The sequence below is a fragment of the Protopterus annectens genome, chromosome 8.part0 (genome assembly GCF_019279795.1).
Source record: "Protopterus annectens isolate FY-2018-M chromosome 8.part0, PAN1.0, whole genome shotgun sequence".
Lineage (NCBI taxonomy): Eukaryota > Metazoa > Chordata > Ceratodontiformes > Protopteridae > Protopterus > Protopterus annectens.
In genome coordinates, this window is record NC_056741.1 from 1,173,285,654 (window position 1) to 1,173,300,206 (window position 14,553).

At 36.8% G+C, this 14,553-nt stretch overlaps 1 protein-coding gene across 1 annotated transcript in view; it reads left to right on the forward strand.

Annotated features, from left to right (window-relative positions):
* The window catches only part of LOC122808425 (V-set and immunoglobulin domain-containing protein 1-like), a 538,071-nt gene that overhangs the window by 323,079 nt on the left and 200,439 nt on the right, over positions 1-14,553 (forward strand). The window contains exon 3 of the mRNA XM_044079387.1: positions 2,777-2,887. Coding sequence (XP_043935322.1) covers positions 2,777-2,887 — 111 coding nt within the window. The remainder of the gene's footprint in view (positions 1-2,776; positions 2,888-14,553) is intronic.

Consider the following 14,553-nt stretch of genomic DNA (forward strand, 5'->3'; position numbering starts at 1 on the left):
AACATCAGGGACTGTACTACATGTGATCTTTTGCTTGTGGACGGTACATATTGATAAATGGATGGGTAATAAGGCAGATATACTCAGCACATGATTGTGTAATGGTGGACACCATATCTTGGAGTTTTGTCTTTGTAGTCACACTGAAGACATCAAAGTCATACTTAACAGGTTTATATGGAATGCTTTATTTGTACATTTTTATAAGTTGCAGTTTGATCCAAATTCAGCATTTCTGATATGATGTGATATTTACAGTGGTAATGAATCAGCCATGTGCACTGACATTTTGCCATCCATGAACATACCTACTGCATTTCCAGAACTTGTCACTTGGTTTTTGTCAAGTGCAAGTGAATTACTTTCTTACTGTGCACGGTGTTATGTGTTAGGCAGATTAAGGAAGTTTCCATTCTGTCATCCAACTATGTTTACCACGAGAGCTTTCAGCTTCATTTTCTGTCTATGATGTTCACTAAGAGGTTTTACCATGCACTTAAAATCTCATGGAGGAGTGGCATAAATATATCAAATGTCTGTTGGGTCACAGGTCAGTGGATCGGTCTTCATTGATGATTTGTTTTATGTGGTAATAGGCACATTTTGATGAAATGCATGTGCATCTGTCTTCAGTCTGTGCATTTTCCCCTGTAGAGAAGCAGCTTGCTGCTCGAGAAGACACTCTGTGGCATACTGTCAGTAACTGACATTCCTGTACCGTAATGGAATATCTCAACCTAGTTTCCCTCTATCTGAAGGTGTAATTGCATTTCTGATGGTCTACATCAGTGTGAGGTGCTTTCTTCTGATGTGAACACAGGCATGTTTTCATTATTTGATGTTTTGGCCATGTTTTCATTATTTGATAGTGTCATTGTTTAGCTGGTTTGTTGATATGTGCATTCAGCATTTCCTGTTGCCATGCTACAGGTCAGTCTAAATCTTAGTGTGCCTTGCTACTGTACAGAAATCTCTGGTGACAAAATTGTATCCTGATCAGTGAAAGAAAGAACACTAAGATTTTGTTGCTAAAACCCTGCTATTGCAGTTATTTCATTTTAAACTTTAAAAAGTTCCATTTTTTTTAATTATTGGCTTTTATGCCTAATAAAACTTGTTTTGGGTATGTTTAGTTTTGTGAGGTTTTAGCACATTTTCATTGTGCTGTAAGAATCAGCATTCTCACTTTATCTTTATTGTTTTTGGTGCCACTAGCAGAAGAGAGAACAAGAATGACAAGACCATGTGTGAAAAAAACTGTGAAGGGAATCTTCAGTTGTTGGTCACAGCTATTGTCAGTACAACTAGATGTGCAACCAGCGATAATGTCACTACTTCCAGATTCCCTGAAGCTGTCACATTTATGGTTTTGTGTACAATTGATGTCTGTCTGGTTTAATTTTACTTTATCTTTTCAGTTTGTCTGAAGATGTCATGTTACATTGCAGCTTAATTTGGCTTACTACACATTACATGCTATATGTTTATATTCTTTATAGAAAATGTTCAAATATATCAAAAAACTCAACAGACCTGCTCTGTTCTCACAAACAGATTCTCTGTATTGTTGTGAAAAAAGGGATCCCCAGGTGGCAAAGCTACTCTTTCTTTTCTGCTGGGTATACATCTCATCCTGCAAACACTGAAAATAAGTATAAAAGCTGTTGAAAAGTAGGTATATCCAGCCAGACATTTGGGATTTCATTAGCATAAAATCTGAATACTAATGGCGTATAATTCTTCCAGCTTCCAGAAGGAATGTCAACAATCCAGAATTAGCTCAAGTGGGTAAAGCCAGGCCAGGAAGGGAAAAAAAAAAACTAAAAACTGAATGTATTTTCTGTATTGTCTTGTGTGGAAATATGAGGTTAAGGGATTAGAGATAATCTAATGGCAAATGTGTATAATCCAATTAGACACATTTTAATTTGCTATCTTCATTACCAGAAATGTATATTTAGGTGGAATGTGGTATATGAGGGCATCAAACTATTGCAGTAATGACAAGGCCTGTCTAACTGGGTTAAGATCTCAAAACTCCTAATTGAGGAACTAATGAAAGAGTTTGGATGGAGAAATAGATATGGGAGACAGCTTGTATGTTCCACTGAGAATATAAAAGGCTAGTAAAAAGAATATTAAAATAGTGTGGATCCATCTACTTGGAAACATAATGAAAGACAAGTGAATCTTATATTTCATTTCTGAGAAAGATTGTTAAAAGGGATGGAAAGAGATAAAGAAAAAATAATTCAGTGTGGATACTCATTTGTTTGAGCAGAATCAATTAAGCATATAAGAATCAATTAAGCATATAGATATACACACTTCTTAGTAACACAAATAATTTGTTGGTTATAGGAATGTGCAGTCAATATAGTGTTATCAGGATGAAAACAGATTATAGTATTTCCCATCTTTAGTAGTTTTATGATATTCTGAATTAATTCGTCAAGCCAATAATTTTTGTAATATGATCTGTAGTGATTCAGATGTTATAGTTGTGTCACACACATCGAAATGACAGACTCTACTGTATACATATAATAATATTCTAAAATGTCTTTAAATAGCAAACAATGTATTTAAGTGGTAGAAAATACAATATGGACACATGGAGAGGAAAAATAACTACAATGGCACAAGTATGTTTTAATAACTACTCATATTTATTTATTATTTATTTTATATGTTGTAAGTTACTGCCAGAACTGCTTTTATATTTTTCATTAGCATTATGTTGTATTACAGACAAGTTTAATTTTTCTTTCCTTAGCTGGACCTAATGTGGGACTTATTGTTGGAGCAACTATTGGTGCAATTGCAGCAGCAGTACTCATAGGGGTGGCAATATATTTCATTGTGAAATATGCAAACAAAAAGAAAGGTATGTAATCACCTTTGTTATACTTCAACATTAACACAGAAAGGCTTCAAGAAGTTTCTTAGTGTATCACTATAATAGCTTTCTGCAATCTGTGTAAACTAAGTTTGTACTTACTAATATCCCTAACATTTCTGAAAACTAAGCAAACAATACACAGAAGAATATCCAGTGACTCCTGGGAAGCAATTTTAGTGAAAACATGAAAAAAATATTATTAATGCACAGAGAATCCAATCTCTGACTCCTAGCTGCAAGTCTAAGTGTGGTGCAGGTATAATCATCCTATTATGATACTGACATTTTCTGAAAGCCTGTTTCCACAGAAAACAGTTTCCTCTAATCTGACTGACTGTAAATGCACTCATTGTAAAAATATCAAAGGGAAAGAGTAGTTTATAGGTAAGAATATAAGCAAAGATCCTGTTTATGTCAGGTAGGGAAAGACATCATCTACTACTCAATTATGTGTAATCAACTCTGGGGCCATCATGCCTTAGGAAAATGCTGTATTTCCTCATTGCTTATTGTGGGTAAATAATAATAATAATAATAATAATAATAATAATAATAATAATAATCATAGTTTTGTTCAGGGAAATAGCAAGTGGTAACAAATTAAAGTATCCAACTTTCATGGCACAGAAGATGGACTCAGGCCTGTGATAAAAAATAACCAGAGTTTGATTAGTGGCTCAGGCAGTGGAAAAGCTGGGTGGGGTGGTGGATTGGTTTTGAATGGCTTGCAGCAGCTCACCTACCTTGGTTTTAGAGAATGGCATAGTTCTCACAGTTGAGGCATGTCCTGTTGGAGGCTAAAGCTTGCTTTCTTTGGCTGCAACAGGCTACCATTTCTTCACTAGCTGAGGGACAAAAGTGAGTGGATATTGCAGGTGGTCGTGTCCAAAACATCATACTTGCTCCGCCCAGTTAAGGCTCGCTTCCCTGAATATGTAGACATCCCTGTACCTGTACAAAATGTATGATACTTGCCACACAGCTCTTGACTGTCTCTCAAGGGGAATGGCAGTCTTAGAATTATTAGGCTGCTAAGATCATTCTCATCCTGGAGATGGATACCCACCTACTGGTTGCTTGAGAGTTACTATTAAAAATTGGCCTGACTAATACTGTACCCTATACTATTTGTTTGGTTTGACTTGTGCTTAGGATGGGGAGAAACATAATTTATTCCTATCTTCCTTTTTAAAACTCTAAAGCTAGTAAAACATAATGCATGTTTCTTCGGGGGGGTGGGGTGGGGCACAGAAAGTGCAACACATGAAAACTGTACTGTATTTCTTTGATTTTTTTTCTGGTTGCTTGAGAGTTCTCGTTGCCTTAGTTCCGGTTAACTGACAGTTTACTGTATTCTTCTTATATATTTAATCCAACGTACACTACATACATACAGTCACTAGAAATGTATCTCATCTAACTGAACTCTTATGCAATGATGACAATTCTACATATTTTTCACCTTATTCAGTGAAGCTCTACTTATGTGTCAAAACAATTAAAAAAGGAATAAGATGTTAAAGATGTGGAACCAAATCACACATTATGCAGTGAATCATTCTGTAATATAGTTTTTAAAAAAGAAAGAAAATGGGCCATTCAAGAGGCCACAGTCCCAGACATTTTGAAATCCTTTTACACTGTCCCATTACACAAAGGTAGAAATTCTACCTACCCATCTAATTATAGGCCCATAGCTATACTTTCTCCTTTATGAAGAATACTTGAAAAATGCATACACACTCAGCTCATGAATTTTCTTCTCCAGGAAAACCTAATAACACCCACACAACATGGCTTCAGGTCATACCATAGTACTACCACTGCATTTTTATCTTTTACCCACACAGTAGCCGAGGCCAGAGACAACAACCAACTAGTTTCCTGCCTTTTCCTCAATCTCTCCAAGGCCTTTGATACTGTTTCTCACCATTTACCTCTGTCTAAACTATCCAGTCTCAACCTCTGTGGACCCTCTCTTTACTGATTCGCCAGTTACCTCACCAGTCATCAGCTATCAGTTAGATGGCTTACTTCCTGTTTCTCCTTCCTACCCATCAAAACTGGTGTCCCCTAAGACTCCATTCTCGGACCTCTACTTTTCAATATCTTCACCAATGACCTCCACACTGCCTGCAGAAAATCACCCTTATCCAATATGCAGATGATTCAACACTCCTTACCATCTCAAACACCATCTCTGACCTACACACACACACCCAAAATTCTTTTCTTTCCACTGAAAAATGGCTCTTTGACAATCATCTCATCTTAAATCCCAAAAAAAAAACATTTCTACTATTTCTGCCTCGACCTCTAGCTCACCATAGATCTACCTTTCTCATTACATCCCTCAACATGACCACCATTAAAACAGAGTCTCACACTAAACTTTTAGGTACAATTATTGATGACAAACTGAAATTCAACCTGCACATCCAACAAAGCATTAAAAAAAAACACCAAAAACTAGGACTTTTACACAGAAATAGGAAACTCCTTACCTCTGACACTAAACTCTCCCTGGGTCAAGCACGCCTGCTCTCCTCCCTTCTCTAATCTTTACTAATATCCAGTCTACACTTTTATCTTCTAAGTTAGAACAAACATATCACAAAATTGCTTGATTTGCTACTAACCTACCATATAACTCACACCACTGCCTTGCTCTCAACACACTCCAATGGCTAGAATTTCCCTAACAACTCCAATTGACTCAATTCCGAATCCTACACTCCATTCTATACAAACCCACATCCTGCCCCTCCCTGTCCTCCCTCACCACTTATTACACCCCAATCATTCTCTTCGTATATCCAATCAACAACTCCTTGCCATCCATAAACAACAAAAACATAGGAAAACTACTCTATAAACACACTGTAGCCCAGGCCTGGAATAAACTCCCCTCATGCATAAGAATCACTCCCCACCCTCTACACTCCAAAAAAAGAGCTAAAAAAAAATCTACTTGACTCTAGGACCTATCACTGTAATGACCCTACCTAATCTCTTCCAGATCCTTTTTTGCCAGCAGTACCCTGCACAGTACTCCCGAACGCCTATATTTTATATACCGCTATCTGAGTGTTTATTCTCTCTACTCCTCATATCAAGCCACTAAAACCCATGTATATATGTATATACTATGCCTCACTTAACCACCTTCTCTTTACTTAACTAAACCTTACTTTACTACCTTCTTGTTCTCAAACATCTCTACTAACACTACTTTCATCTCTCTCCTACCTCCCCTGTTTGAAAAAAAAGGGAAAAGACTAGCTAGGTTATACTTTTCCAGTGATATCTTTAACAGTGTATTTGCCTTCATCTTTGACAGTGTATTTGCCTTCATATACCATGTATGTTTCTGTTATTGTATCTAAGTCAGTCTCTACATTTTTTACACTTCTTGTTTTTCTCATTGTTATTTTCTGTTATTTTAACTATGTTCATGTGCTGGAGCTTTTCTCCTTGGGTCTCCACTGAAAATGGGCTATTTTGGCTCAGTTGGACCAAGCCTTTTAGCAAATGTCAAATAAATAAACAAATAAATAAATATTTTTGAGTATAGGGAGTGATTGCAAAAATATGAATCCTGCTATATTTTAAATTCTTTAGGTTTAAAATGTTGTGTTACACATATATTCTTTGTATCAAGACAAATCTCTATTGAAGGCAGACTGAAGGCTAGATGATGATTCATTCATTTCTTCCTCCCTTCATTCATTCATTTATTCACTCACTAATTATATGTTTAATTCATTAAAAGGTCATGAGAAGTGATAGAAGACCAGCTGGTATAATAGTTAAGTTCTTTGCGTTCATGTTCTCCCTATGTCTCAGTGAAGTCCCCTCCCCCACCAAAAAAGAAAAAAAAAACACACCAAGTGTTTCCACCTCAAACTTACCCAAGAATGGAGTTGTGGGTAGCAGCACAGACTCTAGATGGTGCATATAGGGAAAAGAGTCATATGGACCAACTAAGTGGCTCGTAGTATCATCTTGATAGACTACACATCACAGACGGCAATGCATGTCAGTGCTAGCCACTAGATTGTGAAAAAATTGACTCTAAATTTGGTTGTGTTGACTAATGCTGACAAAAATGGGCATGTGTGTTTGCCAGTGATAAGTGGATTAAGGACCCGACCAACTCCAGGGACCCATGCTAATGATGAGAGGGGTGCATGTGCCCTATTACCAGTGCTAATAATGGGATGGGTGTATGTGCCCCTATTGGCCAGTGTGCACCCACCATAATGCCAAACATTCCTGGGTTAATGAGCTATTGGCCAGTCTGTGTCCAGCTGCATAGTTTGGGTTACCTGAAACAGCTCTTTTCAGCTACATGCTGGATGCAAATCTAATCAACCTGCCAAACATGAACCAAGGATTGCTACACTCAGTATAGGTTCACTGACAGGAGATGCAGCTTTGAAGTGGGTGAAATGATGGTAAGGAGGAGACAAAATGAAAGGGAAGTGCAGCAAAGTCACTTGGCTTGAGATTCAGAGTCTAGTACTCAGGGGGAGAACAGACTAGAAATGGAGTGGGAATTTTGTTGAGAGAGAGCCTTCAGAAGACATGGAAGGCTGTAATTAATATCGCTGACAAGTTCATGGCCATCAGACTCCAATGTAAGGCTAGGGTACTATTTATAATCTCAGCTCCACAACAGGGTTGTGATAGTGGAAAGAATACATTCAGACAACAGCTGAAAGACATACTAAAGTAAGCAGTACACCATTAATTGATGTTGATAGTTGGTAGCCTTAAATAAATAAATTAATTAAAAAAAAAATATATATATATATATATATATATATATATATATATATATATATAAAGCAGAAACACAAAACCAGTCCCAGAGCTTATGTTGAAAAACGATACCCACAGATGATGGTATGACACAGAATCCAAAATTGTAATCCAAAAAAGAAATCCACTATGAAACGGTCACATAAATAATGGCAGAAAAAGGAAAACTTTATTTTACGTAAGCGCTTTCGCGGTAGATCCGCTTCTTCAGACGTAACATCAACAATAAGTTCCGTTTCATTTAAATACACATAATGTCGTCACTTCCTAACAAAACGAAATGTATTTAAAAATATATCATGCCAATAAAACTTATAAAGGCATCAAGCCATTATTGTGCAACACAGTTCTAAAAGCACAGAGCCATATACACATAAAGCGCTTATAAAACAGTAAAACAATAAAACAAACTTGCGTCTTTAGTAACGCAAAGACATTTAAAAATACGGCACAACGGTGCCTGTAATGGCATACATACTATCTATCAGTGCAATAAAGTGCACATCAAATATTAGAATTTTACAATCTAAGCAAACTACATAAATTTCATGCTGAATAAATATTGACGGACATAAATATCCATCAATACCAAATACCCAACTATAACAAATTTCATAATGCAATAGAATGCACAACAGATATTAAATATTAAAATACACAGTCTAAATTAACATGCTGTATAAATACTAATGGACATAAAATATCAATCTATAACAAATATCCAACCATAGATAAAAATAAATAATAACTGTGGACATGAAAATATATATAACCATTAGCTATAATATATAATGTTAATAAGCATAAAAGTATATGTATATATAAATATTTATGTCAAGGTCAGGTTTTAACATATATGACATATATAGAAGTACTAGTCACAAACATAACTATGTCAAATGTCCCCCTATGTTCAATAAGTATAATAATGAACTCTGTGTAAAAAATACAATGAGGTCATCTCAATGGTCTAGATTTCAACACAGGCTTCAGGGGCACAAACTCATTTAGACCTCTACCCCGATGTGCAGACAAACGAAGAATCCACCTAGTCTCGGATTCTTCAGTTAAGGTAACGAGGTCTCCACCTCTTAGTGTGGGAGTCTGGACATGTAAAGTTTGGAACATAAAGGAGTGTTCTTGACCATGTAAATGCATATGCTTAGCTAATGCACTATACATTTCCTTCCTTGTGTAGCAATAAAAATGGTCCCTTATCCTCTCACGTAAAGACCTATTCGTCTTGCCAACATAGAAGGCAAAACAAATTTTACAGTATGCTACATATACCAGATTCCTGGTGTTACAACTAGACTGACATCTAAGTTCCCACAGTTTCCCATCATTGGGATTCCTAAAAAATCTGGATGTGTCAATATAAATACATTGGGCACATGAATTACATTTCTTGGTTCCAAATTCAATAACTGAGAGATGTATATTATTATTTGTAGAATTCATTTTTGGGAAACATAACTGTTGTTTAAGGCTCGTAAGATTAGTATATGTGTATCTGGGACAATTGCCAACCACACTTTTGATCTCAGTATCAGCTGTCATAATATTCCAATTGTCCATGATGGCTTTCTGAACAACAGAAATATTCCTGCCATATGGCAACACTAGAGGGAGTCTAGAGTCATGAAATGGAGTTCTTGAAATAGATGGTCTTTTGTTAGAAAAATATGGTTGGCCTTTAAAAGGTCTATTCTTAATCACATCTTTACATAGTACATCCATGTCTGCCCAAGAATAGCCTCTGTTACAGAAATTCTCTTTTAGACATTCTAGCTCCAACTCAAACATTCTCTCATCTGAACAAAGACGGGAGACTCTTAGGGCCTGACCCCTTACTATATTTGTAAACGTCCTGGGATGGTGCATACTGCTTGTAGTAAGGAAAGTACCATGCATAAATGGACTGCCCAAGATACACAAACATAGTACTATACCACCATTTAGACCTATAGTGGCTAGCGAGGGATGGCTCACTGAGCCAATCTCCATTTACCTGGATCAGAAACTCAAATCAGTATTGACACGTTTTTCTTATGTGTTGAAAGACACAGGACAGTTTCTAGGTGACCTGTATGACTACATCACACACATCAACAATGTTGAAGGAATACGTTTGGTTACCATGGATGTTGTATCCCTCTTTACCTGTATTCCGAATGACAGTGGAATAAGCATGGTTAGGAAATTGATTTGTGAGTTTTTATCCACCACTGAGGCCGATTTGATCTGTCTTTTGTTAGAGACAGTTCTTGACAACAATGTTTTTGTCTTTTTAGACAAGTTTTATAAACAATCTACAGGAGTGGCGATGGGCACCAGTTGTGCCAATTCGTACGCGAATTTGGTAATGGTGGCCTGGGAGAGAGAGGTTATGTTGATCTGTCCACATATTGTCTTTTACCGACGATTTGTGGATGACCTCTTTCTCCTTTGGTCCGGCACTGGTGACTCACTCAACTCCTTCTTGAACCATCTAAACAGCTTGGAAGGCTTCCTACGTTTTACAATGGAACATTCACTTGATTCCATTAGTTACTTGGATGTTACTGTTTATAAAGAGGGTCAAACTTTTGAAACCACTGTGTATAGGAAACCATGTTATAGAGCTTCCTTCCTTACTACAAGTAGTATGCACCATCCCAGGACGTTTACAAATATAGTAAGGGGTCAGGCCCTAAGAGTCTCTCGTCTTTGTTCAGATGAGAGAATGTTTGAGTTGGAGTTAGAATGTCTAAAAGAGAATTTTTGTAACAGAGGCTATTCTTGGACAGACATGGATGTACTATGTAAAGATGCGATTAAGAATAGACCTTTTAAAGGCCAACCATATTTTTCTAACAAAAGACCATCTATTTCAAGAGCTCCATTTCATGACTCTAGACTCCCTCTAGTGTTGCCATATGGCAGGAATATTTCTGTTGTTCAGAAAGCCATCATGGACAATTGGAATATTATGACAGCTGATACTGAGATTAAAAGTGTGGTTGGCAATTGTCCCAGATACACATATACTAATCTTACGAGCCTTAAACAACAGTTATGTTTTCCAAAAATGAATTCTATAAATAATAATATACATCCCTCAGTTATTGATTTTGGAACCAAGAAATGTAATTCATGTGCCCAATGTGTTTATATTGACACATCGAGATTTTTTAGGAATCCCAATGATGGGAAATTGTGGGAACTTAGGTGTCAGTCTAGTTGCAACACTAGGAATCTGGTATATGTAGCGTATTGTAAAATTTGTTTTGCCTTCTATGTAGGCAAGACGAATAGGTCTTTACGTGAGAGGATAAGGGACCATTTTTATTGCTACACAAGGAAGGAAATGTATAGTGCATTAGCTAAGCATATGCACCTGCATGGTCAAGAACATTCCTTTATGTTCCAAACTTTACATGTCCAGACTCCCACATTAAGAGGTGGAGACCTCGTTACCTTAACTGAAGAATCCGAGACTAGGTGGATTCTTCGTTTGTCTGCACATCGGGGTAGAGGTCTAAATGAGTTTGTGCCCCTAAAGCCTGTGTTGAAATCTAGACCACTGAGATGACCTCATCATATAAAAAATTTTTAGACAGAATTTATTACTATACTTATTGAAAGTAGGGGGATATTTGATATAGCTATGTCTATGACTAGTATTTTTATATATATCATATATGCTAAAAACCTGACCTTGACATAAATATTTATATATACATATACTTTTATGCTCATTAACATTATATATTATAGCTAATGGTTATATATATTTTCATGTCCACAACCATTATTTATTATTATTATTATTATTTTTATTTATGGTTGGATATTCGTTATAGATTGATATTTTATGTCCATTAGTACTTATTCAGCATGTTTTTAAAAAATGTTCGTAGTTTATTCAGACTGTGTATTTTAATACTTAATATCTGATGTGCATTTTATTGCATCATGAAATTTGCTATGGTTGGGTATCTGCTATTGATGGATATTTATGTGCATCAATATTTATTTAGTATGAAATTTATGTACCTTGCTTAGATTGTAAAATTTTAACACTTGATGTGCACTTTATTGCACTGACAGATAGTATGTATGGTATTACAAGCACGGATGTGCCGTATTTTTAGATGTCTTTGCGTTACTAAAGACGCAAGTTTATTTTATTGTTTTACTGTTTTATAAGCGCTTTATGTGTATATGGCTTTGTGCTTTTAGAACTGTGTTGCACAATAATGGTTTGATGCCTTTATAAGTTTTATTGGCATAATATATTTTTTAAATATATTTGGTTTTGCTAGGAAGTGACGACATTATGTGTATTTAAATGAAACGGAACTTATTGTTGATGTTACGTCTGAAGAAGCGGATCTACCGCGAAAGCGCTTACGTAAAATAAAGTTTTCCTTTTTCTGCTGTTATTTATGTGATCGATTCATTGTGGATTTCTTTTTTGGATTACAATTTTGGATTCTGTGTCATACCATCATCTGTGGGTATCGTTTTTCAATATATATATATATATATATATATATATATATATATATATATATATATATATAGGGTGGGGCAGCAGAAATAAAGACGGAGAAGGTATTCTAGACTTCTATCTGGAAAATGGCTTGATGATAGCCAACACATGGTTCAGCAAGAGAGATACTCACAAGACATACCTTTCAAACTTTTAATGCAAAAACTCTGAGCAAAGCCTAAAATAATGGTGCAACCACCCAAATATATGGACAGAATTTAAGTACCGCTCATATAGTTTTAGACATTGCTCTTATAAACGTAGCCATTTTCAAGAACAGGATTTGGGTTTGCATGCATTTCCTGAAGGATATGGAGACTGAACCTCAAATATATGCATTTATTTAGTGAATTCAGTCATCCATGATTTGCCAAAAAAAAAACACAAAATTTATGAGGAATTTACCAAAAATATAAGGCAAAATTCTGGACAGTTGAGAAGTATGTGAAAAGATTACACAAAAGAGTAAGAAACGGGAATTGGGGAAGAATTAGCAATTGTAAAGTCATCTGCGCCCACAGCATAAACCACTGGTTGCCACAATCAGCTGCAAGCAATAGTCAGAGAAGGCTCTTACATCTATAGATATAAGACCTGGAAGGTGACTGGAGAGAAAAAAACAAATGAGTTCAAAGAAATTATTCACAGCATGAGCACCTCAGGAAATAGAGGAGATAGGTGGAGTTGGAGAAGAATGGCAGCACCTCAAAACAGCATGTGGGAGGACTATAGAACAGATATGCATTTAAGTCAGGCATAATAGCAACGTATATAAGAAAAGCTGGTGGTGGAATGCAGAAGTCTAGGAAGGCATCAAAAGAAAGAAAGTGTACAGGAAAAAGTGGGAGATAGAAAAGATGCCCAGGCTAAGAAGTAATACTTGCTGGCTAACAAAGATGGCAAGATAGGAGTTGCAAAAGTGAAGATCAAGGCGTCGGAGGCATTTTACCAGCTTCTGGAAAGTGGCTCAGTAAATGGCACAATGAAACACTATCAGATTTCAGGTTAAAGGCAGAAAGATAAAGAAGATAGACACCTTTTATAAGGGATGCCATCAACAAACTGCTCATCAGTCCACAGGACATCAAAGGCAGATGGAATGAGTATGTCCAGGAGAAGTAAGAAGAACACTAAGTATAATAAAGTCAGGGAAAGCAGCAGGCTCAGATGAAGTCACAGCAGATATAATAAAGATGTTGGATGAGATGGGGAGAAATGGCTCCTGAGGTTACTCATAGCAGTGTGGAGAGAAACATATATCCCAGATGACTGGAGAATAAGCATACTAGTACCAGTGCACAAGAACAAAGGGGACATCCACAACTGCTGCCAGTACAGAGCCATCAAACTCCTGTCACATTGCATAAACCTTCAGGAGAGGGTAACTGATAAATGGATATGCAGAGTAGTAGAATGTAAGATGGGAGATGAGCAATTCAGATTCAGATTAAGATGCAGCACAACTAACCTGATGTTTACAGTGAGACGAATAGTTGAGAAGAAGCTAGAGATGAGGAAAGAGTCCAACTGGACATTCCTTGTCTTGGAGAAAACATATGACAAGGTCTCAAGAAAGCTGATTTGTACAGTACTGTGGTGGTTCAAAGTCCCAGAAACATCGGTAGAATTAGTGAAGGCTATGTACAAGGACCCAATGACTCGAGTATGAAGAGAGTTTGGTCCCACAGAGGGGTTCCCAATGGGAGGGGGTGTGCACTGAGGTTCACCTCTGAGCCAGGTCAGAGGGGGCAGATCAACAAAGTTGCTGTATGCAGACAATGTGGTATTACAGGCAGATTCTGAGCAAGAACTTCAGCAAAGGATAGGGGCATGAAATGCAAAAGTGAAGGCACATGGGATGAAGCTAAGCAGAGATAAGACAGTGGTGATAGTAGCAAATTGAGGAAATCAGAAGAAGGTAAGAATTGAGATGGAAGGGAAGGTAGTGGAACAGGTTAATAGCTTCTAGTATCTAGTAGGGGTAGTTGAGGAGAAGCAAAGTGTGAATGAAGATGTCATAGCTAGAATCAGAGGTGCTGCAGCCAACTGGCATAAACTCTCAGGTGTAGTCTATGACAGAAGAATGCCAAAGAAGCTGAAAAGTAGGGTGCACAAGACAGTGGTGTGACCAGTGCTACTGTATGGTACAGAAAAATGGGCAGTAAAGGCAAAGTAGATGAGGAAACTAAAAGTGATGGAAATGAAGTGCCTGAAAATGGTGGCAGGAAGCACACTGTGGGAAAGACTAAGAAATGAGGACATAAGGGCAGAAACCAAAGTATCTCCAATT